Source organism: Nomia melanderi, chromosome 8, assembly GCF_051020985.1.
Source record: "Nomia melanderi isolate GNS246 chromosome 8, iyNomMela1, whole genome shotgun sequence".
In the NCBI taxonomy this organism is placed as follows: Eukaryota; Metazoa; Arthropoda; class Insecta; order Hymenoptera; family Halictidae; genus Nomia; species Nomia melanderi.
In genome coordinates, this window is record NC_135006.1 from 4,989,561 (window position 1) to 5,016,133 (window position 26,573).

Consider the following 26,573-nt stretch of genomic DNA (forward strand, 5'->3'; position numbering starts at 1 on the left):
GGTACCGTCGAAACAATCTACATGACCGTACACCGGCAGTTCCGCATTTCTACTCCACCTATACAGTTCGCCCCCGAACGGTCCGGACTCCGCTCGGAAAGTAGGGGATGAATCCGTCCGCCGCATCCTGTCGGGGCTGTCGGTCCTCTTCCATCGGAATCGTTCGACTATCCGATCCCGTTCCCTCTTTCCAGCCACGTATGCGTGTGTATCGTTCTCGGTCTGCACGAGCGAGGCGGGCGCGTGCGCGCAGCAAACGGCGCGAGGCGTCGGCGTCGTGCCGGGGGCGTCGCACCAACGTTGTCGGCCGTGTCTGACCGACCGTCTCGACCGAGCGTTCTCCTCTCGGCCAGGCCAGTATCAAGCCGGGAGCCGTCGAGAGGGTTTGATCCACCTCTGGAATCGGTCACCACGGGAAGCGTACTCAGCAGGCCCCTTATCACCGGAGGAAACCGGGCAGACGCACGCACACGCAGACAGAAAGGATCATCAGGGCTGTAGTAGAACGGTGGTTGCTGCTCGGCGTTCAAGTGCAGTGGCTGCCAGTGGAACTCGGCAGTCGGATGAGAAAAAATGGGGCGTACGCCGAGCCACGAGAGGCGGATCGATCGCGAAATAAACGTACGCTGGATGGACGACTCGGAGTAACCCCTTTTCACCGGATACTCCAGCGAAAGAGGTTACAAAACGAAATCGTCCGCGTTTCGTCGTAGCCATAGCCGAGTTTGGTACGTCAGTGCTGTGTGAAAACGGTGTCCCCGATCGGATAACCCTCGCCAACGTGTCCTCTCTTGCAAACGGGGACGGAGAACCTAGTCGGTCGCGGTCAGCCAGGGAGCTTTAGTGTCAGTGCTGCGTGTCGGAGGACCGATCTGCTCGCGCGTTGAAAACCGTCTCTCCCGTTCGACCACCCTGTTCGCGTCGCAACCCCCCGTCCGCATACCCAGTCGATTCGAATGATCGTGGCGCGAGTAGATCGAGTCCAGCGAAGGTGCGTGGTGAAAGTGCTTCTTCCCGTGCATTAGAGGGTCGAGGTCGTGTCGCGTGCACGCCGTGACACGCGCGCCGATATCCCTCAAGAATTTATGAATACCGAGCGGCGGATCGAGGTCGGTCGAGCCTCTTTCGTCATCGAGGTCGACGGCGACCCTGACTGGATCCGATTCACCCGTGATTGCTGACTCTTCCTGGCCGCGGGGGCAGGATAACTAGCGTGCTGCCGAGTGAATCGGATGGACCCTGTGGGATAGAGACACAGTGAGGGTCGAGATACACACTTGAGGAGACGGTACTGTTGGAACAGAGAGGGTGAGAGGACAGACGGAGAAAGTGTGTCACCGACGTGGTGCGAAGCGCCTCGAGGTGATTTAGGTTAGGTCGCTGCTGGAATACCTGGAGAGTGACGGTGGAACAACAAGGCTCCCCCTTTTGGATCGAATTCGGACTTTTCCTCGTTTTGCTGAACGATTCGTTTTGAAACGTTCGATTGAAGAAACGTATATACTTCGAGTTAAACGGACGTGTCGAATCCGTTAAGCTTCACAGAATAAATATTTCGGATTTTGGAGAAGACTCTTGACAAGGGAAAGATACGAGCGGAAGGAGTCGAAAATTCCGTCATGCGCCGAATATGATTAATAGGAGACACGGGCTGCACGTCGATCGGGCAGACAAAAATCTTCCCAGTAAGGTTTCATCGATCTGATTACGGAGTGAGTTCGCCAACCGCAATTCTAGTGTCAATTCGCACATGGTAGATGCTTGAGGATCCAATCGTGGACAACGTGATTCGTGAAGTGGTTCTCAGGAAATACAGTATTACATCCGGTTGAAAAAGTGTAATCCAAGCGCATTGAAGCTAGAAAGTGAGACGTGCGGTCCAACGGTGTCACGTGCTAAACATATCTTACCATCCCCGTGAAGGGTACCTCGCTCGACTAAAGTTAATCCCTGAATTACTCCGGTATATATAATCTTCATTCACACATCCCTAGACTCTATTTCCATTTGCTCGATTAAACTTCCTCCGCAACCTTCTGAATCACCGTTACATAATAAACGAAAGCATACACGGGGCTGGATATTTCACGGGGAACCAATTCCTGCACAATTTTCCGCGTACGTGTGCACGGTCACTCTCTCTTTCCATAGTCGTCGTCTACGCACGCAGCAGAGACGGTCCGCGCGTGCGTGCTCACGTGCGAGCGTAGCCGGCACAACGTGGCTGGCGAAGCGGGTTCATAACGGAGCCGAGCTAGATACCCTCGAATAGAGGCTCAATACCGTGTCCAGCAAAGGCGAGCGGTCGTCATCCACCAAAGGATTAGCCTACAGTGTAATGTGACGAAGGAAGAGGATCAGGAACAGTTCGAGTGAAGTGTCGTAGCTGTTGGATCCGCGCCGCTGAATAATCTGATGCCAAGGATTTAGCAGTAATCTAGACTGATAGACAGCATAATCATGCATTCGTCGCTGATGAGCACCGGCGTGGCTGCGCTGCTGCCGTTCCTGGTGGTGCTGCTAGGCCAAGTCGCTTTGTCGTTTGTACTGGAGGGTTCGGCAACCAGCTACGCTCAGTTTAGAAAGTGGAATGCTGGCCTGAACGGCACGCTGGAGTTCGAGTTCAAAACTGATCAAGGAAACGGTCTGTTGCTCTACACGGATGACGGGGGCACATACGATTTCTTCGAGGTGAAGCTGGTTGAAAGCGCTTTGAGGTTGAGGTACAATCTTGGCGGAGGCGCGCAAATTGTCACCGTCGGCCATGACTTAGGCGACGGTCACTGGCACAAAGTCCAGATCACCAGGTGCAACGAGAATACTACGCTAACCGTGGACGGTGTCAGCGCGGTGTCCACGTCGCGGGGAAAGGAATTCGAATTCGGGAAGCTTGCGGGCAATTCCGATGTTTACGTCGGCGGCATGCCTAGCTGGTACAACAGCAAGCTTACGTTGCTCGCGCTGCCCAGTGTGATTTTTGAACCCAGGTTCAAGGGGCTCATCAGGAATCTTGTTTACGCCGATGGGGACAGCATTGTGCCTAGGAGGCAGGAGATGAAGAGCCGCGACACTAAGGTATGTGGTTCGAGGGGCTTGCGGAGTAGGCCTTTAACGACTGTTAGGGGATAGTGAACATGGGCGTGTAACCGGGACGTGGTTTTTAGAAGTTCTTTCAGTTTTACTGAACTTCTGAGGGTGAGCAAGCTTTTGGGACTTCGGGGTAACGAAGGTTTCGAATTAAGTTTAGCGAGATAATTGATTTATCCGCGTCGTGACCTCTATGTGCATGTCATGAGTAAGGTCAACGGATATTGGGGTGGTCTCTGGAGGAATTAGGCAGAGGGTCTACGTATAAAGTCTTACTCGGCATGGATTGTTTTTAGGGAATGAACGTGGCTTCCTTCCAGATATTAATTTGACATTGCGATCACCGAGTTAATGCCATTGCTCGACAATATTGGTTCTCTAAGAAAAAATTGAAGAGGGATTTCAAGTTGCCCACACCTTTAGTAAAGGAAACATATTCCTATGTATCTTTTCCCGTGTGCCGTGGATAATATTTAGAAACTAAGAATTTGCATTTGTATAATAGTATAACAAATTATGTTGAAGCTATTATACGTCAGTCTTATTAAAGGAAAGATGATGGTCGCAATTATTAACTCTGTCGAATATAGCAAGCCATATCGAATGGTCGATTGTTTCGGAACACAATTTCGAGTTATCCTTCGAATAACGCATCAAGATATAGCAAGGAAACAACTAATCAATAGGAGACAATAAAGCAGTGCACCGACTCCCCTGAATAGTCAGTTTATTCTTAATATTTTGTACGCATTTGTGATTTTCGGGAGGGGAGAAGCCCCGTTTTATGAGTTCCTATCACGCACGCACATTCACGGAACACCGGAAAGAGTTCCTTGGGGTGGATTATCTTACTGACTCAGCTACCGGGGCAGGCGCAACAGGGTAACGGACATGTCCACTTTACTCTCACCTTTTAGAAAATGAATATACGCAGTTCTTAGCACATTCTTGATTAGAAACATGAATTCACGTCTCTCAATTTTCAAACACTGTTCGCAAGACACGAATTGATAGTCTTTACTTTATAGAAACTAGTGACTGGAAATATTAATCGGAAATATAAATAACAATCAATGTAATTATTCAAACATTTTTATTTGTAGACAAATATGATTATTTTATCCAGTATTTTGGGAATTATTAGAAATTGCACAAAACATTCAGACTGCATTCAAATTACAATATTAAAAGAATAAAAACATTCAACAAAATTCAATATGCAGACTTTCGAAAGAACTATTTCTCTTTTCAAATGTATTGAAAAATATTTTCAGTTTCTATATAACGTTTATATACGTTTACCTTTGTACACATAAACTACGTATCTAGATAAATAATTCTCGTACATCTCTATAATCCGTCAAAACGAAAAAGTGATTAAAAATGGATACTACCAAATGAAACTTTAAAATTTTCCTCTTTTACTCCGAAAACCAATTTAACAATTCCAAACACAAGATAAACGAAGCAAGCAGTGAATTTAACTAATTTGTTTAGGAAAAGTCAACAATTTGCAACTAACAACAGGAAAGTATTTCCACAAAGGACATTTTCACTTCCCTCGTTCCATGGAAAATTGCATTACTCTTAAAGGAATTAAGGGGAACTCGCTTTTCACTGTTACAAGCAATAAAGTGTCGAAGACTAAATTCACCAGACATGTGTACGTGAAACCTGGAAGAAGAATTTCATAACAGGGGTAGGGAATGATATTCAGCCCCGGAGCTGGAATTCCTTGCGTTCGCGTAAATCTGGGCCAGTCATCGCGGAGACGTATTGTTACGCACGCTGGTGACACCGTTTCGGCATTTTATAATGCGGAGAGTTGGAGCATGGGGTGGGGAGGGGACGTATCAAAAAGCGTTTTGTTTCCTTCGGTGTTGAAAATTCCACTCTTCTACTTTCCCCCTTTGAACACGGAGTTTTGTTTAATAATAGATCCGAGCGACGCTGCGGATATTACTCCCGCTACTTCCTTTTGTCACGTTAATCAAAAGCCAAGGATTGTTTTTCGCGTTATTCTTTCGGATCCACCAGCCCGTGGAAATTAACGTTGAATTTCTGCTTTGAACAAACGTTATTTAACGTTTAAACGGATTCGTTGGTCTTGCTTATTTGATGCAATTACGCGGGAGTGCAAAGAATATTTTAAATAGTTTAATCTATTTTCGGAAAGTTTTATATTTGATTGTATCGGGATCAATAGTTTTCTCTTCCTGGTATAGATTTATTATTATACAATTATAATTATTATGTAATCGGTATGTTATATTAATATTGCTATATGATAATTAGCAAGTCAATATGTATAATGTTGTAATGAATATGTTTCCTGTAGGATTATATTTTGATCGTAATGGTAGTTTCTATTTTCGATGATTTTCCGATTGCAGTTTTAAATGTGTTCCGTTTGCATATGCTGTTTCCAACATTTACGTGTAAATACTCCTCATCATATGCGTTTTTGTTACACGTAAATTGACATGGATCGAACAAAACAGTGATTCGATGTTTGACCGAATGTCAAGTCTAACGAAGCATTGTTTCAAAATACACTTCGAACAAGGATGTCTCTATTGTTAGGAATATAATAATTATCGTATTATTAATTCGTTCAATATTATATCAGATTAAATTCAATTTCAGTGGATTAAAGAGAGCATTTAAGCATAAACTGATACATTTCCATTATAAAAATTTGAAGAAGTAGTTGAATAATGTCTTTTAATAAAACATCCCTTTAAACAGTTTTGGAACATTTCAAATATTATGTCTGCATTATAACTGGTATTCTCTACCTTTCCCGTTTACTTAATCTTGAAGCAATCGTTGAACTTAGAATTACGACTAATTTAAAAAAAAGAAGCATCAAGAAGAGAATAAAAAATGAATGCAGTATCTTTATGCCATATTTTGCTCTATTACATAATATAAACCCCTAGCCTTAAAATTTATTTCTCAACTGTGATCAATGCAACTACTTTGTCATGAATAATTTATAGAAAGCAAATACTATACATATTCTATGTCCATGTTTGTCCTAAAGTATAGTAATTAATAAGGAAAAAATAATATTTAATTTTAATACAAAAGAATCGAATAACATTTATATTTGTTAAATTACGATTGAAATCTTCATCGCAAGTCTGGTATGATATTATACGGGTTAAAAGAGAAACGAATGTTGACCGAGAATTCTCTACTATCTCTATAGTAAAAAGGCTAACACTGTGAAACCCAGATGGATATTCATGATCTGTCTTCATATCTAATCGTCTGCAGATACGTTTGTTATGCTTCACCGGTAGCAAACGAGCAGCGTTTTTAAAATTCGAATGGTTCAGCGTAATAACGAACAAGCGCGGATGCATTTTTGGCAGCCAGCCATTCGCAGAAATATGGAGTTGGCAGGGACAATGGCCGATTTCCTTCCACGGAACTCCTTTTTGCTCTTTCGTTATCTGGTTTCCTCGTAATGCACTTCTGCCACACGAGCTAGTCTGAATTATACAATATTCTGAACAGCTTATTATTGCCAGTAATATTCCATTTGGTCTATTTGTTAAACCAGCTCAGTGTAAAATTAATTTTATCCCAGTAACTGATGATGAATATTTTGTCCAATCTTTATACGCTTCTATAAACAATAAGAGAAAATTGAAGTGAAATAATATCACGAAAAAGGCACAGTATAATAATATGTTATAATAATATATTTAATATGATGATTACTAAACCAGCATTTATAAGCATTAGTGCAGTATAATTCAAACTGTATTTGATTTCCAGTTTGTGCATAAATTCCGCAAATTATTCTTAACATTAGAGCAACCGAGCATTTCATATAATTAATATGTAATCTTTATATGAATTGTAACAAAAGATTTTTTATCGGTTTTTTCATATACTAATTAGAGTAAGTCGGGGAGAGATGGCTCATTTTTTTTTGAAAGAATTATTACATCATACATTTTGTTAATACCTAACAAAACAATATATATTTATGAAAGTAAATTACACGTGGAAGAGTAGTTAAGTAAGCATCTGTGCAAGATTCAATATACCGTTAAAAACAATTGAAAATATAGATGTTTGACAATCAAAATGAAATCGGGTCATCTCACCCGGAATTACCCTGTACTATTGAAGTGAAACTAGTTATTTTTCAAATAATTTCGGTTATTTAACGCTTTTAACTCTGCGCTGTGTGAAATTTTTCGCGTCTGCAGATATGTAGTTTACTACAGGGACTTTTAGGTAATATTTTGTAAATCACAATACTTTGAAAAAATGCACCAGTTTTCACACCAAATAATGAGTGAACACGTGTAAGACTCTTATCAAAGTAACGGTGCCAGAAATACATTCATCGTTATTAGCATAATTAGAAAAGAAAATATTGACAGTAGAGCCGGTAGTTGGAGTGGATCGTCTTTATTTGTTATGCCAGTCAGTCTGGTAGTTGAAAGGCAAAATGTTAAAGTATCAATAACATTGCTATATGAGAAAACTGAGACCCGTCATTTTGACGGGTGCAGTTGTCCAGTGTTAATAAAGTGACTTAAAAAATTTCAATTATTATATACAATTTCCTTTACAAATGTTCTTCAATTGACAAAACAACGAAGAATCCAGTAGTTTAGAATTTCGATGTTTCCATAATGCTTACTGGCAAAATGTAGTCTAACATTCACGAGGGATTGACGAACGTTAATATCATTATTATGCAGTTAATATATGCGATATGTACATATATGCGAACCGATTATCGTGTTGTGTATGTGCGAGGGGGTGGCAGGTGATTCCAAGTCTCGTGTAAATGCTTGCCGCGGAAAGAGCCATTGCACGTAGGTAGCTCCTATTTCGCAACCATTGCAGCTTTAATGCGAACTGCATCGCGCTTAACGACCACGTAAGGATACGTTCGTTTAAACAGATCGGGTAAATAGATAGGCAGAATTGCAGTGAATATAAATAGGTTCGTTCAATGAATTCGAGGAACATCGCGAACGCGTAAACGATTTCTTTACAATAGCCGGTACCTTCACGGTTGAACAATGACTTTCGAAGTGACGCGAGATGATATCTGGCGTTCGTTCAGTAGTTTATTCAGCTTCGAATTCTTGGGAACGCGTCGACTCACAAATGGGCTGCGAATTTTATACGCTCCTGACAAACGTGACTGCGTGTAATGTAGAACAGAGGGAATTTCAGGAGAATTTAACACTAAAACTGCCGAGTAGACAAGCAGACTATTCGCAATTGTCATATAGAAGTTACAAGAGTTCATTTATTGAAATTTTGATTTACTTATATTTCAGTTTATGCATTACTGAAACAATTTATTTAATAATTCAGCAGAAAATCATTTGTATCTTTCCAATAATTGTAAAAGAAGAGACTTGGAATGGGTTATTTTGAGCCGTCTGGTGGTTTTAGTGTTCGGAACGTTGCTATGATATCTTTAACTTATTAACCCTTTTCACTCGAAAGTTCCTCACTAGAAATATTCAACATTTTCCGATCAAATATAGACGACATTCTTTGAATTTATCTAACGAGAAAATACACGTAAATTAAGAAATAAAGCTATTTTATTTTAATATTTCACATACCGATGCATTGTACAAAGTTTAATGTTATACATTAGACTTTATAATTTTGCTATATCCAATCAGGTGGTGACTGAGGGTCTCCTCCCAGCGCAAAGGGTTAACCCCTTGCATTGTAATATCGTGTCAGACTCGTTGCGAAGATTTCAGGGAGAATATAACATAATATGCCTGGAATTTATCTGTTTTCCTTCAATAAATTATCAACGACGAAGTAATCGTATCGAACATAATTGAGAATGAAATCATAAAGCGAGGGGTTAAATATCTTAACCCTTTACGTAGCGGTTTGCTGGAATGAAAACACGTTGTTAATACTGGCGATGTATTACTTAGGTTCATTATAGAAGGAAATAATTTCGAAATATTTGATACATATGAAAACCTGGTAATACGAACAACCAATATATGAACAACAATGTAATTTATACAATATTCATTCACTCGATAAGCACTAGCTTCAAAAAATTCCGGTTGATTAGTATTGGCATTGAAAATCCGATTTTTCGGATACTGGTAAGTAAAAGGTTAAAGCAAGAAATGCATTTTTATCTAATACCCACTTGTTCGAATTGTTTAAAAAAATATTGATTTTGCACGAAGATTTATTCAATATTCAATAGTCTTTAGTTATTAACTTATTAAACATCTTAAAGCAAGAAATACATTTTTATTTAACTCCTACTTATTCGAATTGTTTTAAGAAATTTTTATTCTGCAAAAAATATCTGCAGTATATTCATAAGCATAATATTTCAATCGTTTTTAGATAATTCTGGGAATTTTAGTTTAATTGATCTTCAGTAGATTGCATTGGAAATTTTAATAAATATCAACTGTACAAGCTAAGTCACGCAACGAAGTTAGATTGTGCATTGAGTTGAATTAAAAATAGAAGAAAGTTGCACGGAAAAATGTTGAATGATAAAGAAAGATCTATTTTCGTTATCTCCGATCTATTTTTTATTTCTAGAAAATGCAACCACACCATTTTTTTAAAATGGAACTATGTCGTTCTTACGAGATGATTAAACTGAGATGTTTGCAAAATAAATACTTCATGAGTCAGGATGTTAAGTTAATGAATATGTACTAACATTTTCACGTCTGTTTTTTATATAACATTTAATCACACGTGGCTGGTATTGTTTAAATTCCGTTTACCCAGTTTCTATAACAGCGAACATGTTTAATGCTTAAGAAGCAGTAGCATTCATTTAGTTCCATTATCAAGAAACGTTTTGCATTAGCAATAATGAGTTAAAAATGAGCACTTTTACTTGATGAATAGGCCAGAGAACAGCGAAATCACGTTTGCGTGACACCGGCTGATAACTGTTGGCTGAGCGAAGTCACGCATACGTTGCAACAGCATCGAAGCTCCTCACCAGAAGGTAATAACATACTCCGGAACAAAAAGATATTTTAAAAATTATTTAGCTTTCGATTATTGAATTTTACAAATAAAATTTTGTTATACAACTCACTGATAATACAACTCGCATTATTTTATTGATAGTTATAATATGATAATTATAATTAAACTAAGTATTCTGCATTAACTAATTATTCGTCATTAAGAATTTAATTTGAATTACAGAAATGGTAATCTATAACATAATTAGTTACTTAAATAATTTACAATTTAAATATTTGGTAATCTCATTACGATTGCATATAATGCTTCAAATTTATTTTTCATACTGTTCATGCTATTGTATTCACTTTAAATGAATCTTAACAAGTGTTTTAGTAAAAGAACAGAAATTTTAAAATAATATCGACATGGACGAAGCAATAGCACATATGCTAAGATATTGGATATATAAACAACTAAATCGATGATATTCAACGTTTAATATCTTCTAACATTCTCTTTAACTATAAAAACAGCAATCAGGTATTGCAATAAATATTATAAAACAAAACAAATAATTAAAACAGATTCCAATAAAAATACCATCCAATGTCAACTCTATTTCCACCCACAATCAAAAAGACTAAATACACAAACCAACATTTTACTTGATAGGTCCCAAATTTCCCCAAAAAGTTCTAAAAAAGTCGAAATATATACGAAAATCTTCAGTTCCCCAACACCAAAAGACTAAAACGAAATATGTTCAATCAACACCCACGGGTACAAATTTTCACGTCAGTAGATCGTTTGTCCCGAAGCGATAAAAAGAATTTTATGTACAGGAAGAGATATCGCGTTTCTCGATCTGAATCGCGTGGTCTTTATTATTTTGCGTAATAATCTTTTATTATATAGCGAGACGCGTGGCGATAAGCCGCGGAATGAGATAAGTTAATGCATACAGCGCAGCGTGCACACGCGGAGTTGCGATGGCGACAACGACGTCGACGTCGTCGTTGACGTCGACGACGACGACGGCGAACGGCCTATCAATTATGTATGTTTTCTCGAGTTTCAATCCAACGATATTGAGCGGCCGGTGTTTCGTTCGCGGGCAGGCGGGCGTTCCTCGGATCGGAAGAAAAGAAAACGACGATAAGCGTGATTAATAGACGAGGAAAGGATATCGTTGCTGGAAAGATAAGTATTCGCTTCGACATTGATTGATTGTGCCCGGTTAATAGCGTACCAATACCCGCGAAACTTATTTCATTTTTCGATGCAGCAATTAGCGGCCGGGCTCGATGTAATTATTAAGCGGGCTCGCGTGCGGCTTTGATTAATTTCGCCGATACGATGATGCAATTAATGCTCGGTGACGAGCGTCGACCGGTCTTTTGTGTTATTGGAATTCACCGATCTACGGGGTCCGATTGATCCTAATAGATTTCGTTTGTGAAAGACTTGGTTAACGGTATTCCCTGAATATACGACGTTTCGGCACTCATTACTCCGTGTCATGACGGACTGTTCTAATGATTACTTGTACGTGTTAACTAGTTAACTGCGTTTGACGAGTATAAATGTCACCTTAAAACGCAAAATGGTATTAATTCTTTCAACGATGAATTATTTATTTTTTCACGTAAACATGTAATCCTTCTTTGCTTTGTCTTGGGTTTTCATTAAACTATACCCTGGTGCATTCGTCTTGCGTTTGACGAGTACACACTTCATTTTTTCATTCTATTTTATTGCGTGCAAAACGAGAGATTTTTCAAACTAAATTTTACAGTTAGCAGGTTAACTGGTTAAGAATACATTATAGATTCATTTGCTCTGGATTTGAAAAGTATACACTTTATTACTTGATTTTATTGAGCGTACGATGAGAGATTTTTCAAACTAGGTATGCAACTAGGTATGCAACTAGGTATGGAAATATAGTAATAAGTATATTATGAGAATAAATGTAATATTTATATCATATATATACATGAATAGATATGAAATATGTTTTTATTAAATTATACTGCAGTTGCTTGTCTATTTATTAGTTATTTTTATTATAATATACATGCTATGTGTATCTTATGTAACATATTATATAATATACAATACTATAACTCTCAACGGATCAATACAGCGTATAGGGTTGCAAAAATCATTTCATTATTTTCATCACTGTAACAGTGACGAAAAACATTTACAATGTAACTAACACCATGTTAACACATTTACAATGTAACACATTTACAAATAACACGTTGAGTATTGTGCCAGTGTACTTCTGCGAATTAGTTTCCGCTTATCTGCGTTACGTAATCTATTCTTTTCTATACTTGATATAAAAATGTTCAGTAAACAGTTTCGCTTCGTACGAAAAATAGCTTGGACTGGCGGTAAGTAAACTGGAAATACTTCTGGTCCGTTAAGGGTTAACATAAATAATGACTTAAATAATATTCAAACTGAATTTTCTCGAAAGTAAACATTTTTAACGAGAAAGTTAAGTAGAATTTTTGACGTTCCGATTACGTTGATTTTGTATCACTCTATACACTGGGGCTTTAAACGCGATTACGAAGTAATTAAAATTATTGTACGGTGCAAAGCGCTTCTCTTTTAATTTTAAAACTCGGAGGACGTTAGAGAGAAGGGTTTTTACTCGTTATTAATTACTTTTTCTTAAGGATCGCATCTTTTTGGAAGGATAAAAAGATAAATGTATTATTACCGGAATAAATTAATTTCTCGGGGTAATGAATAATTGAATGATTGCATTAAAAGTTTGGAGAATAATTGATTCGTACTATTACTGTCACTTCACAGGCAACGGCATCCCTGATCTATCAACGAATAGACCATGATGGATGGATTTGTAGATTATGTGTCGATCAATAGCGCGCTCGCGCGCGCGTGCTTGCGGGTGTTGCGTGTATCGAGGAATACGCAAAATTTACCTTTGAAGAGATTGATAAATGTGTTTGCGTTTCTTATATGGATTTGGAACAGTTATATGGGACAGCCGCTATTAATTCGTAACATAAAATGACCGTCATGTGTTCATAGACGTGTATTTGCACAGAGTGTGCGCGGGATTGCATTGGCGTTAAAACCGCGCGTGAAATAACTTTGCACACGAACTAGTAAATCTGACAGACAAATACACTTACATAGATAATGTTATTGTATGGAATATATGATAATAAGGCGTTAATGTAAAATGATAATCATACTGTCTACATTTAACTTTCGTGGTAATCATCGAATTGTAAATTTTCATGCATCTGTGGTGTATAAACATCTTCGACAAAAAGAGGGAATAAAATAAGAATTTTAAGAAAATTTAATTTTTTCTTTTCTTCTTCTCAATTATTTGATATTACTGCTTTTACATCATTATTTGAAATTTTATTTTGTTCGAAATTGTTTATCCTTCATTGTTAATGAATTTCATAAGCCAGTTTAAAGAAAATATATGACAATTATAAGATTCTTAAGTATAATCTCTATTTCTACACACTGAAGTTATTAAGAAAATTTTGGTAATGAAGAGAAGGTTTCCCGTAACTTAAAAGGTTGAATGATTTCGTTCAAGTGAAAAAACAGGATGTAAGTAGATGGAAGTATTAGCAAAGTTAGAACTATATATGTTGCATACCTCATTTATATGTAAACTTGTACGATAAGCACTTCGATCTGATCACTTTTCGATACAATGGCAGAGTATCTAGTTTCCAAACAATTTTCAATTGCATACTACAGTTTTTTTAGTGTTTGGTTATTAGATTGCCATAGCTTTTAGTTAACCTCATTACACATGACTTTTATGTGAAATAGTGATATATTTAAAAAGGCTATTAATTCACATGTCGATGATCAATAGAAAACTTATTTCTTAATTATCTTTAAACATATTTCTTAATGATTTACGATAAAAATTCTTTGAATAGATTTTAACGTTAAAGAATTTTTTTCAAATTATTGTTGGATGATAAATGACATTACTTGGTTTTTTTCTAGTTGTTATTAATTCCCTGTTTTATAATAATATATCAAACTCGTGATGAAAGTTTCGAACGGAGGTCAGTAAATATAAATGCCATTACATTAATTTCAATTAAAATTAAATATTATTGTTCTATTATCAACTATTAATCAATGAAGTAAATGTAAACATAGGTCAAACACAAAATTCTTCTTTCTTTCTAATAAAATTATTAATGATAAAATAGTTATAATCTGCGCAATTGTAAAAGAAATTATAAAGTAAAGGGTTAATTTTCGAATTTAAAAATGGTTCTTTGATTTTCTAACAATATCTACGAGTCGCTAAACAAACCAATTATATTTTACAAAGATTCATATTAATATTAAATGCATAGCGGTTCCGATTCGCTGCCAGTTTAATCGGAGCGTCGGTATCAGTCAGTGATAGCGAACAGTGCTTAATAGAAAAACGTTAAGCCATCATTTTGCTATCAAATTCTAGATGAAATGCATAGTCCTTATATCTATATCGGTCCCTTTATTATCAGGGATACGTGTATGTACCTACCTTCTCGATAAAATCTATTTCCCCCGCCATTTTCTTCGAAATGCAGCCATTACATAGACCATCCATGCATATTTCACGAAGCTCGCCATTGTTTCCAGCGAGATAATAGCGCATAGCTCTACGAAACCACTGTAACTTTATAACTCCAATCGTTCGCCGTTTGTCATACATCAAGATCGCGCAATAGACCTTCATAATTAAACCTTTTTAGTTCGAGTTTGATGAAAGCTTCAAATTTCACAACAACAATAATCGATGAATTTAATTTATTAAAATAAGAAGATAATACGAATTCCTTTTAAACAACTGAGTCGTCAAATTCTTTCTATAAATTATATAGGATTTTCGTTTCTAATGTTTAATAAGTCGTGATTTATGGAGGATTGTATTAGAGCTCGAAAGTAGTGAATGCTAATACATTTGAACAACCTTTTTTATATTAGGAAATAAAATATTAACTACCTCTGTAAATAATCTCGAACATCTAGGAATAACAAGCGTGTCTTGATAAAAGCTTGCAACAGTAAGGTATAAAAATTTCGTAGCGCCAATGCCTCAATGTACAGTATTAACACACAAAACGCCCACGTGAAAGCATCACAAAATATTAATAAAACCAAGCGCTTCTTGTTGAGTATTTATAAAACCTGTGTTAACACACTTGCTCAGTTATTTTTTCCTAGACTTCCTACGTATACTCAAATGAAACATACTTTTATTCGAGAATATTCTTGTACTTTATTCTACGGTATAAATGTTTTCTTACGTTTATATTATTTTACCGGTTTCAAAACTTTTTTTATTTTTTCGTGGAGAATTACAAGAATCCGGTACAGTTAAAGATTCTGTACATTTCGATGAATCCTGTATTTTAATTGGAACCTACCGGTGTAAACTCCTGCAATATGATAGCCTTTACTTTTCAATTATTGATCCATGTTTTATACGTATAATATGCATGGGCATTGAATACCTGCTAACAGTTATCAGTGTTGTGTTTCACGTCTCCTTGAACTATTGAAATAATGATTTCAAACATTGAGTACTAAAAACTCGGAGATGAAAAGTGTGTCTTCCTCTTTCCGCATTGTAATGAACGTAAACTATTCATTATCAGATTAATTCAAGTTCAAAAGTACCTAAATGTCTTCATTAATTTTAATTATTTTAGAGACTTTTCATTGCTTTAATAATATAATAATTATAGTTTGAGACATTTGAATTATTTTAAAAATGATTATTCTAAATAAAATGTAATACTACTTAGCCAGATTATAATATGTTCAATTATTGTAAATAAAATAAAATATTAACTTACCAAACGTTTTTCGTTTATGCTAAATAAAATAAAGTACTGATTTAGCAAACTATTTTTTATTATTCTTAATCGAATAAAATATTAATTTAGCAAACTACTAAACAAAGTAAAACGTGTATCAAACTCCATTTTAAATAAAATAAAATATTTAGCAAATTCCATTCTTAGTGAAACAAAATACTATTTCACAATTTCTTTTTAATTTTCTTTATAAACTAACTTGAACCAGTCCGAAGACACCCCGCGTAATACAAGGTTTACTGGACAGACGCATAATCGATTAAGAAGCGCATTGGTATTCCACGATTCCGCTCGTCCCGAATCGCCACTCAGACAGGTCAATGCAAATCGGGGACGGTTTCCAGCGGGGCCGACGCACGCATTAAAACGCAAATACGTGGTCCCGCAGCCGGCGCAACGGCGATGCCCTGCTTGTAATTGCATTGGCACGAAATGGCTTTTCATAATGACAAACAGTCCCAACCCCCCGACGACGTCACGTCGCGGCAACGAAACTTTCGCGGAAGCGAGCGCGACGAAATAAGGTGCTCCCTGGAAACAGTCTCATTGACTTGAGGATGTTTCCACCGGTGATGAATTTAATTAACCCCCGTTTGTATTTAAGACGGTTCCACTTGTGCACGGCGTACATCGAAATGATAAAAACATATTTAACTTTGCCGGATGTCCCAGGAGGAAAGGATCAAATTTCGCGTCTTAAATTATTCAGCTGTTTGCAAAAAAACAGATATCGGAATGACATTTAACTTTGCCGGCTGTTTGGAAGGGAAAGGGTAAAATTTTAAGTCTTGAATTCTTTAACAATTTGTAATCGAAAGTTATTGATTTAGATACATTAATTTTATCATTTCGAAGATTGAATATAGTAGTTTTACTGACGACTCGAATACACCTAGGGTATATTTCAATGAAAAACCAATGCAAAACAAAAAAAAATTGCATGTTTATCTGAAAAAGTAAAGAATTCGTCGTTGAAAGGATAAATATCGTTTCAAGCTTTAAGATGACGTGTATACTCATCAAACGCAGTTAACTGGTGAGGTAGATAAACATTGTTAAATAAATGTGGTTTAATAAATTGTGTGTGCTGATTTTTGTCAAACGTCTTAACGCGTGAGGTAACATTTAGGGTAAAATAATATTGATAATATTGACAAGATTCCTCCATTTTTTAAATTTTTATCCATTTTGTACAGAGAATACGTTGCATTTTATTAAATATTGAAAAACCGATTAATTGGGTAACATCAGAATTTATTTAAGATTTAATGAACAAAGGAAACGCGGAATTTTTAATTAAATTTAAAAATCGGTCATTACACCGGTTCGTGATACGTTTATTATTAATCCTTGGATTACTGCGAGCACATACATGCGTTTAGCAAAAGTGATCGCTGTGAACTGTAAGCGCATATATGTGTTTCTTAGCATTATTAAATTCAGTGAAACTGAGGAATTACAATTACAATTTATTTACACCTGAATAATATTTCTACCAAAGGTGTCAAAAGACTTTTCAACTTTTTCAGCAATGATTATAAAACGAACTATAGGAAATGTCCAACATTCCTGCAATTGAGGAAAAATGACCAAACTGAGAAAATAATATAAAGTTACAATTTGAAAAGGTGTCTTTTGACATCTTCGGTAGAAGTAGGTGTTAATTAATTGTACGAATTGACATAATTCATCGATCTTCAGATGAGAAACAAAATATTCCGTCCGCGCGGAACGTTTCACCTAAGAGTATTCAGCACTCAAAGGGTTAAAATTGTCTTCCACATCAAATCTGTCATTTAGAAAAAAAGTAGAAATTTCAAACAGCTGGATACACCGGACCATATCCAGACGAATTACGATCGCCGAAGAACGACGCTCGGTTTTGTCGGCGGTTCCCCGAACAGACCAAGCCGCGGTCGCTGTGCGGAAGAGTGGGAATGCTTTCCGATTCCGGCGGAATTCCAACCATATTCCCGAAGCACGCCACTTCTGGATCTCTGTCGCTGCTCCGACCCCTATCACATTCTCGCTTCTTTTCCCTTCGAAATGATCGAAACTCGACCTTCCTAGGATGACTAGGTTTCTCGTACGTTTTTCCAGGAAAATATAAGGCAATCGCAATAAAACAGCACGGGGACATTGTAATCCGCACGCTATGAATGTGTGTGCTATGAACGTTGGCCAATTGAAGAATTTTTTTTAGAAAATATTGTATGTGTTAAAATTGAAAAATTTTGTTTCTTTTCTATAGTAGACAGTTTAAACGCGATTTTTCTTGTTGTATGGAGTTAATAATACTAGCAAGATCGAAAGGTCATATGATTATGATGTGATGATATGATATATTCAACATAAAGTAACCTTTTTTGAAGAACTTTAATTTTGCCACTTACTATCTGTTCCATAAATACTCTTCAATCTTGTTTTCACATTTCTTAAGAAAACGAAGTCACGCGTATCAAGATATTCAATAAGTTTGCCATTTTTTGATATGGCATTGTTGTTTAATTATCAGACATTTTTTCTAATCGCAAGATTAGCAATTTTCTAACTGTAACTTTTACCATATGTTCGATTAATATTCATTTTCTGTTTGCATTATGAAACAATGAAGTTTATAAACACGAGTCCACATCATTTCAGTTGAATAACCGATCATAATAATAATTAGACGCATTTATTTACGTGAAATAGTTAAGTAATAATAAAGTAGTAAAATATTAAACAGGTAGCAACGAAATGTTAATAAATAATTTAAAACTTATTTCATTACACAACATGTTCAAGTGAAAAGCAATTTCGATTTACCGACTCGAACTCTATAGAATAAATGAAAAGTTTCGACGTGAACGCGAGCGGTACCGCGGATGCATTCTGCAGTCTCGTAAAAAATAGTTCGCCACTAACGAATTATTCCGTGGGAAAAAAATGTCTTGTCGATGGCGGGTCGAAGCAATCGGTGTTTCCAGCGTGAGACTGAAATGTTTTTCAGAGCGTTCTCGTCTCGTGCTTGGGGCAGCAATTTTATGGGTGAAATGCAGTCGAAGGGAAGGAAAACATTTTGTCATCGTCAAAACGGTCGACAAATGTTTGCGTTGAAATATATAGGGAAACCCTATGGGTGCGGTTGCGGATGCGCTTTGGATATCGATTCTACCGGGACAGGATTGTTGCGGACGGTAAAGAGAAATAGGTTTTCTGTTTCGCGAGTTCGCGTTGTGCTCATCTACCCTTTCTCTCAAAGCGTAACCTCTTAACCCCAGTTAGAACTACTCTGAACCCTGGAAGGTTCGATTGAGGCGTTGACAGGAGCTGACGTAGATTTCGGTATTTTGTTTTAAATAATATTTACAGTTACATGCATTTTACAGTTATTGAAACTTTATTGTTTGATTTGTGGAACTTGAAACTAATGCTTGGTCGAGAAATATTGATTAAACAATTAGAATCGAAGTGAATATAGAGGGTGTATTATAGTAATTGTTTCATTGCATGGTAGAATAATTCGGTAATATTTAAATAATTTGTTGTTTGGTGATGCTATTTGAAATGAAGATAAATTGAGACTAATGTAATGTTTACTAGTTAGGAAGTATGAATAATAGGAATTTTAATATGCAGTGAAATAGAAATGAGAGAAGTGGTAGTCTTGCTTTCTTTGTTAATTGTTTTAATGAAATTTTAATGCAAAATATTATAAATGACTGCAAATAAGTATGTATCGTGAATGTATATTGATGGTAAATTATGGTCATAAGATTTTGATCGAGAAAAAAGAAACTGTGTGAAAGATAAGCACGAGGTTGACTGATTGTGACAAAGCTTTATTATGCTTTGACTTTTTATTTCGCGGCTTTTAAGTTCCATTTCGAAGCTAAATTGCTTTTACTTCCGGTTATTATTTGATACGATCATAGGCCACTTACGTGCACCTTCAAATTTAGTTGTCGTTTTGGTGTGTATTGCGAGGTAAGCCGCGCTGTAAATCGGTTTTTGCACATGAATGTATTCTATCGTTTCTCCACCGAGTTAAAACTCGATTAGTCTATCATAATTAAGTGATTAATCACATTCGTCTACCTTTCAGTACTGTTAAATGTGCTTTTAATTTCTCACAGAGATCAATTGTATTTTTATAAAATATTTTTTTCTAAAGTGATTCTTTAAGTTGTCAAATGATTACTACTGAATTATAATTGACTGCACTTTGTACAATTACCTGATTTAACAGTGTTCGTTTTTTCAGAAAATTTAATTTCATTAAACTTTCAAAACAAGAAGATTAATTAAATCAATCACTGACCAATTATTATTATATTATTTTCAAATGCCCAAATTGAACTTTGCTTTTATTTATAAAGCATTTTTCCCATGAAGTAATTGCTTTCACAATTTTATGAGAATAAATATTTTTATACTTTCATATACCTACATATTCAAAATAAAATGTATTTTTCTGTTTGGAAGGATAATAAAAACGGTAACAATGGATTTGGTTAGGTATATATTGTATTACGTAACATGTGATTTCTACCAACAAAAATAATCGTTAATTCATATATTATTAAATATCACTCTTGATATGATCATTGTCTTTCACAATGAATGCAAAAATTAAGCAATCAATAATAATATAATTATATCATTATATATAATATTAATAATCGTGTATATATTCCCACGCTTCGCTCTCATATCAACTCTGATTGATTATCGCAGCTCTATTATAAACGTGTTTTAACACTAAAACCTCCGAGCAATTAAATTGACTTTTTAAAATTCCTCTATAGAAACTCCAAGAATACATCTATTGAGACTTTAATTAATTTACAATTCAGTTTGTGTATTGCTAAATCAAATTCTTTAATAATTTCTCAGAGAAACGTCTGTCATCTTTTTAATAATTGCAAAAAGAACAAATCAGGAATGGGTCATTTTGACCCGTCTGCTAGTTTTAGTGTTAAGAAAACCACCGATGGCGCTTGTTAGATGCGTGCGCAATGTGTGAGCATAGGAATGAACATTCAAGGGATGCGACTTCGGTCAAGCTTTCGCGCTAGTCTGACCAAGTTTTCGAATATTTATGACCGAGAAACTACATGGTGCCGGTGCACTTTTTATCGAATAAGAACACCGTTGCGCCGCTTCAAACATTGTCAGACGCGCGTCACCGTTATCGCCACGGAGCTCGACATTTCTGTTCGGAACCAGATTTTCCTAGGATCCACTTCAGAAAGTTCGCCCGGGACAAGTTCCGCCGGTCGGTCGGTGAATCCTGAGGTATTGTTATTCTTGCGTGACAGTTTGCTATCTCCGGAAGTCTCTGCTTTACTTTTTAGAGATTTATTATCACCGTTGAAACTTCTTTGCTATGTACACAGTTTCGTTTCATAATTATTCGACTGTGCGGATAGCTCGTTTCGATGTCTTATGCGTGTTATCTGAATAAATTGAAAGAAAATAATATTAATAAACACGTTGTCATTTCAAATTCGTGAAAAACATTTATTTGAAATTTGAAGTCTTAAGGCGAGACCATTATATCTAGAAAGTGGAAACGTCAATGATATTAGTATAAAGTATTCAGCGAAAATATTTTTATATATGAGAAACATACATTTGTTATTGGACAGACACGTTCTTAAGTATAAGAGATTGGAAAATTGTTAATGGAATTCTCAAACTTCTGGAAACGTATTCTTGGTTTCGTGTTTTGAAGAACTCGTTGAAATATAAAATACAATTAATATTTTTTTTTTGCTTCAACCTCAATACATCAGAATTAATAACAAAGAAAGTGAACTTTTGTTTGACTCCAGTCTTTCCATTAAGAATATTTTATATTAGAGTAAATCTTTTAGAACATTAAATAAGGTTTTCTTTTCCCGCAAAATCAATTTCATATTACACGATCTAATATGAAAAATCACCACAGATAATTAACAATTACGACGAAGGGCAAAGCGTTACGTTATCTGGCCAGATTTCGAATCGATTCGCGCGGGGTCAAGCAGTGGGCTATCGTCCCCCGTAGACATCATTCTTTTCAAACCGAAAAGAAAAGCCGGAAGCGAAACTATGGGACGAGTCGTAGACCAGAGTGTATGAAGGAGGTCGAAGAAAACGTCGAGAAGTGGGAGTCTGGCCTCGACTGCCATCGAGTTTCCTTTCAAACGATACCTTATATCCCTAGCTCGAGGCCTTTCGTTTCTTGCGCCCTTAACTCGAGTCTCCCCACCTTCTCCTTGCCGCTGGACTGGCCTAGCTTCCACTCACCGGTCGACATAATAACAATTTAATACCGGCAGCATCGGGACCCTAAAATAGCCAGAGTAAGGTTAGGCGTGGAATCCCGACACTGTCAACGTTCAAATTATTTATAAACCATTGATTTCTTCGGCTTCATTCGTGCTGTCCCAGAACTCGATCGATCTAATTTTATTATTAGGTCGTCTACTATAAAACGTCGGATTCTGCGGAAAAAAGGAAACCCTGTTTGATATATGTAAGCCACTAACTCTTAATCTGTTAACTGTGGAAATTAACTTCAAAAATCTCTGATGATGCTTGTAATGCAAGCAAATAATGAAGTGTACACTCTTCTAACGCTGGCCAAATGCACTTATAATATATTCTAAAAAAAAGCTAAAGCAAAACAGAAAAGAATTACATGTTTATCTGAAAAAATAAATAATTTATTGTTTGAGAGAAGTAGTATCATTTTGATTTTTAGATGACGTGTATACTCGTCGAAAACAATTAACTGGTTAAAAGATATCATAGGTGAAATATCACCAAACTTCATTTGCAATAGGTACCACAATATTATTTGCATTAACTTTAAAAGATAAATTTCATGAGTCTCATGAAATATTGAATTTTTATAATACATGTAATTTCATTCGTATTAGGTCGTGTACTATGAAGTGGATTATGCGGAAAAAAAGGAAACCCTACTTGATCTTCTAAAAGACGTTTGTTCAATGAAAATATGCTCTATTCGATTCGATCCACTTCTGCTAGCGTATTTTTAACGAATATATATTCCTTTTTTGAAAAATTTTGGATGTTTAAAATTAATGAATTCTAAAGACATCGTTATAAATTGCTGTTTCGAATTTACCACTCTTATTTTGCAATGAACCATCGCCGAAACGAAATTCTGCTAAACAACGCTGAACTGTTCTTTGATTGGCGGTATTATTCTTATTAAAAACAGAATTGGCAATGACAGCCGTCTATGGATTCGACTGAATAAAATTATAATCAATTAAAAAGAAAAATGAATCTCTATTTCCATGACAATATCTATAAAATAAATTAATGTAGCTGCTTATTACGTCCCGATTAATTGTACTGACGAGACATTGCGTTTACTTATTCTCTTAGTTAAATAAGAACTGATTCATTATTCCATTGTAAAATCAACAGTCCAGAAGCATTATTTCCAAGTTTGAATTCATATAAGAAAATGTTTAAGAGGTTGTATGAAAAACAAATGAATAACAACAACGGGAGTACAAATATTTATGAGTAAGAAAAATCCAACATTTCATATTAGACGACCTAAAGAGCCACGGGCAGCTCGACGGGTGGAGGTCAGAGCGAAGTTCAAAGAAAAATGCAGCTTCGGCGGAAATACTTGGCATTAGATTTATCGAGAGGGTCCAAATGACTTACTAGATATTTTTTTTATAATTTACGGAGAGAAGACGTAATTGCGAAACGTAATTTGGGGTCCACTGTACTTCGTGCTCAAAAATACGTGCATAAAATAGTTAAATATGTCTACAGCAAATTTGAAAACGTTCGAGGGATTAATTTGTAACGGCCTCGCTTAACTGGTAACCGCAGAAAAATTGCTGTCAATGAATGCCGATCCCCAAGACGAGCTATACACCGCGACCCTTCCGTTTTCCCGGGACTTGATGCTCCCTTGTTGCACACTTTTATGTGTTTCACTTATACGCTAAGTTTCCCAGCGTCACTCGATGTTCTTGCGTTCGGACGTCGCGTCGTGGCGCGCTGGTGTTACAGCAGCCGTCGAGAATCTTGAGCGTCGAAGCAGCTTCACTAGCCAGGTCCCTGGAGAAATTCGATAAATTCGGTGCCTGGAGCTCTCTCTCTCTCTCTCTCTCTCTCTCTCTCTCTCTCTCTCTCTCTCTCTCCCTTTCCCTCTCTTGCTACCTCTTTTCTTCCTTCTTCCGCCCGCTACGTTGCTGCTCGATCGCGTAATTCGACACAAGAAACACGACGGGAGTAGAAAAATGAGGAGCGATGCTGATATCGACATTCTCGGCACTGAGGATATGTATAAAGACGAACGCGTGCAGTATTAAGGCCATAAATTCCGAAATATTCGTTGTTGTTGCGAAATCCGTCAATGGAGGGAATTTCGAGATGCGTGAAGGGTTTAGTCTGGATTTGCGAAGGCTTAACATTGAAATTACCAGACCGGTCAAAATGACCAATTCCATAATCTTTATTAAAATTGTAACAATGGATTTTTTTGGTTTCTTCATATATTGATTATAGTATTACAATGAAACTATTTATTTTTCAAGTCGTTTCGGATATTTAACATTTTTAAGATAGGAGTAATTAAATAAGAAAATTGAAACCCGCTATTTTGACAGCCGCGGTAGTGCTAGTGTTAACAGTTTCACTGTCATATCACTCGAATTCGGGTGACACCATTTTTTACATAAACTTGAATAGTAACTTTTTGAATAAAAATAATAGGTTTCACTCGCGTTTGCCCTTCATGCAAAATACGATTTTGTAAATTATGTTACAAATCTGCTGTATCGTAACATCAATAATTTTTTTATTGTCGTAAAGAAACTTTATTGAACCTGTAATACTTTAGTTTTCTCTCAAAAATATTCTTTGAATCTCTAATTATCTTCGTTCACCGTAAAAGAAAACATCCAAGTTACTTTGAAGTAAAATATATGTTAAAAAGCATTAGTAGAATTTTGTCTGGATTAATTAGTCAAACAAATTTTAAGAAGTGTAATATGGTGAGCAGAAAGTGCCCACTTATTTTTCTCACATTCAAAAATGTTCTTGAAAAAAGTGAGCATGTAATTAAATGGAAAAAATCTAAATGAATGTAATAGTACTAAAGCATGAAATCCTTATTGAGTCAACAAATGTAGTGTAAAATGGACAGCAGAATAAATACATCTTTAGTTAAACAGACTTATAACGTAAGAATGGACAAGTTTCAATTCGAGAAGTGGAATGCATGTTTAAATGCATGATTTAATTAATCATGATTGAGAACGTACTATGCGTTCTTAGTAAGCACTCGTAATAATGATTTCCTTTTATTTAATGATGTTTCATTTTGTTCATTATTTCATATTCTTTGTCTTCATTACGAATTTTTCCTACCTTCAGTGTAGAGGAGAAAAATATAATATCACGGTTACCTGAACTGTCACTAATTGTCTACTTCATCAAAGTATTCACTGCCATTAAATTTGTTACAAAAGTATATACGAGTCGTTATATATTGACATATTTGACATATTTTGTATTTTATTTACTGTTCGGGTAACGATTTTGTTATTGTGATATATTCATATTATAGCTTGTTTGTTTGCGGTGTCTTGTGGTTAGTGTTACTTTTACGTTTTGTGTATTTAATTAAAGTGTTATTATTTATTAAAAACCCAATAAAATTTAATTTAAGTTAAACAGAATACATTTCGTATAAATTTATTTAGAAAAATAATTTAAGTATACATTTTTTGAAACATTAGAAGTAAATAGCTTTGTGTAATATAAGTAATATATAATAATTAAAAAGGAAGTAATTCTGCACCTACAGGCAAGTAAAAATATATATAAAAAAAGTTTTTTGCGTGTGAAGTTTAATAGTCTTAGAAATAGAAGCTGAACATTTTCTTAATATGCATGCACTCAATTACCGCTCTATCGGTGTCTGACCAGTATCGATTATTTCTACTTGCGGTAGCGTTCTGGGGTTATTAAAATTGTATTCTTAACTTTCTAAAATAGTATAAAATATAGCAAATTAATGAATAGTATAGAAAACAGTATATTATATCAAATACCTATTTAAACATTTTTATTACATTTGAACAACACGCATGTGTGCTCGAGTTCGGATTTCTCAGAAGCAAAGCTTCATACGAAAACTTTTCGTTTTCGATTTTAAATTTATTTTTAAATGTAGGAACTCTCCATTCGGTTATGTTTTCCATTCCACTCTGCTTTCCACAGAATATGTATCTCTGCCCCAAAAATTTATTTATACACTCGTGTAACAAGAATTTTTAATTAAATTTTATGTACATATAAACCGTAGTAGAAGCGAAAAATATTCCTACTACCACGAGAAAACTACACATGTCCAAATAACTTTTAAAATAACCTCCAAGCACACAGTAATTTACTATAACAAATTTTTATTTTACGCAAATTATTTTCTTCAAATCAAATCTTTCTATTCCCTCCTATAAAAAATATTATCAACATTTTGAATTTGATAAACAACTCACAAAATTATAAAATTCGATATTCAATATCAAATTCAATATAATACAATTTAGCATAAAATATAGAAATAAAACAATTCCATCC

General features: G+C 35.8%; 1 protein-coding gene across 8 annotated transcripts in view; it reads left to right on the forward strand.

Moving 5' to 3' along the window:
• The first annotated feature begins 301 nt into the window (after positions 1 to 301).
• Nrx-1 (neurexin 1) overlaps positions 302 to 26,573 on the forward strand; it is a 529,026-nt gene continuing 502,754 nt past the window's right edge. For all 8 annotated transcript variants that reach the window (XR_012999218.1, XM_076370172.1, XM_076370173.1 and 5 more), the window contains exon 1: positions 302 to 3,075. Coding sequence is in view for 7 of the 8 variants with exons in the window: in XM_076370172.1 (XP_076226287.1) it covers positions 2,461 to 3,075 (615 nt within the window). In the remaining variant the exon portion in view is untranslated. The remainder of the gene's footprint in view (positions 3,076 to 26,573) is intronic.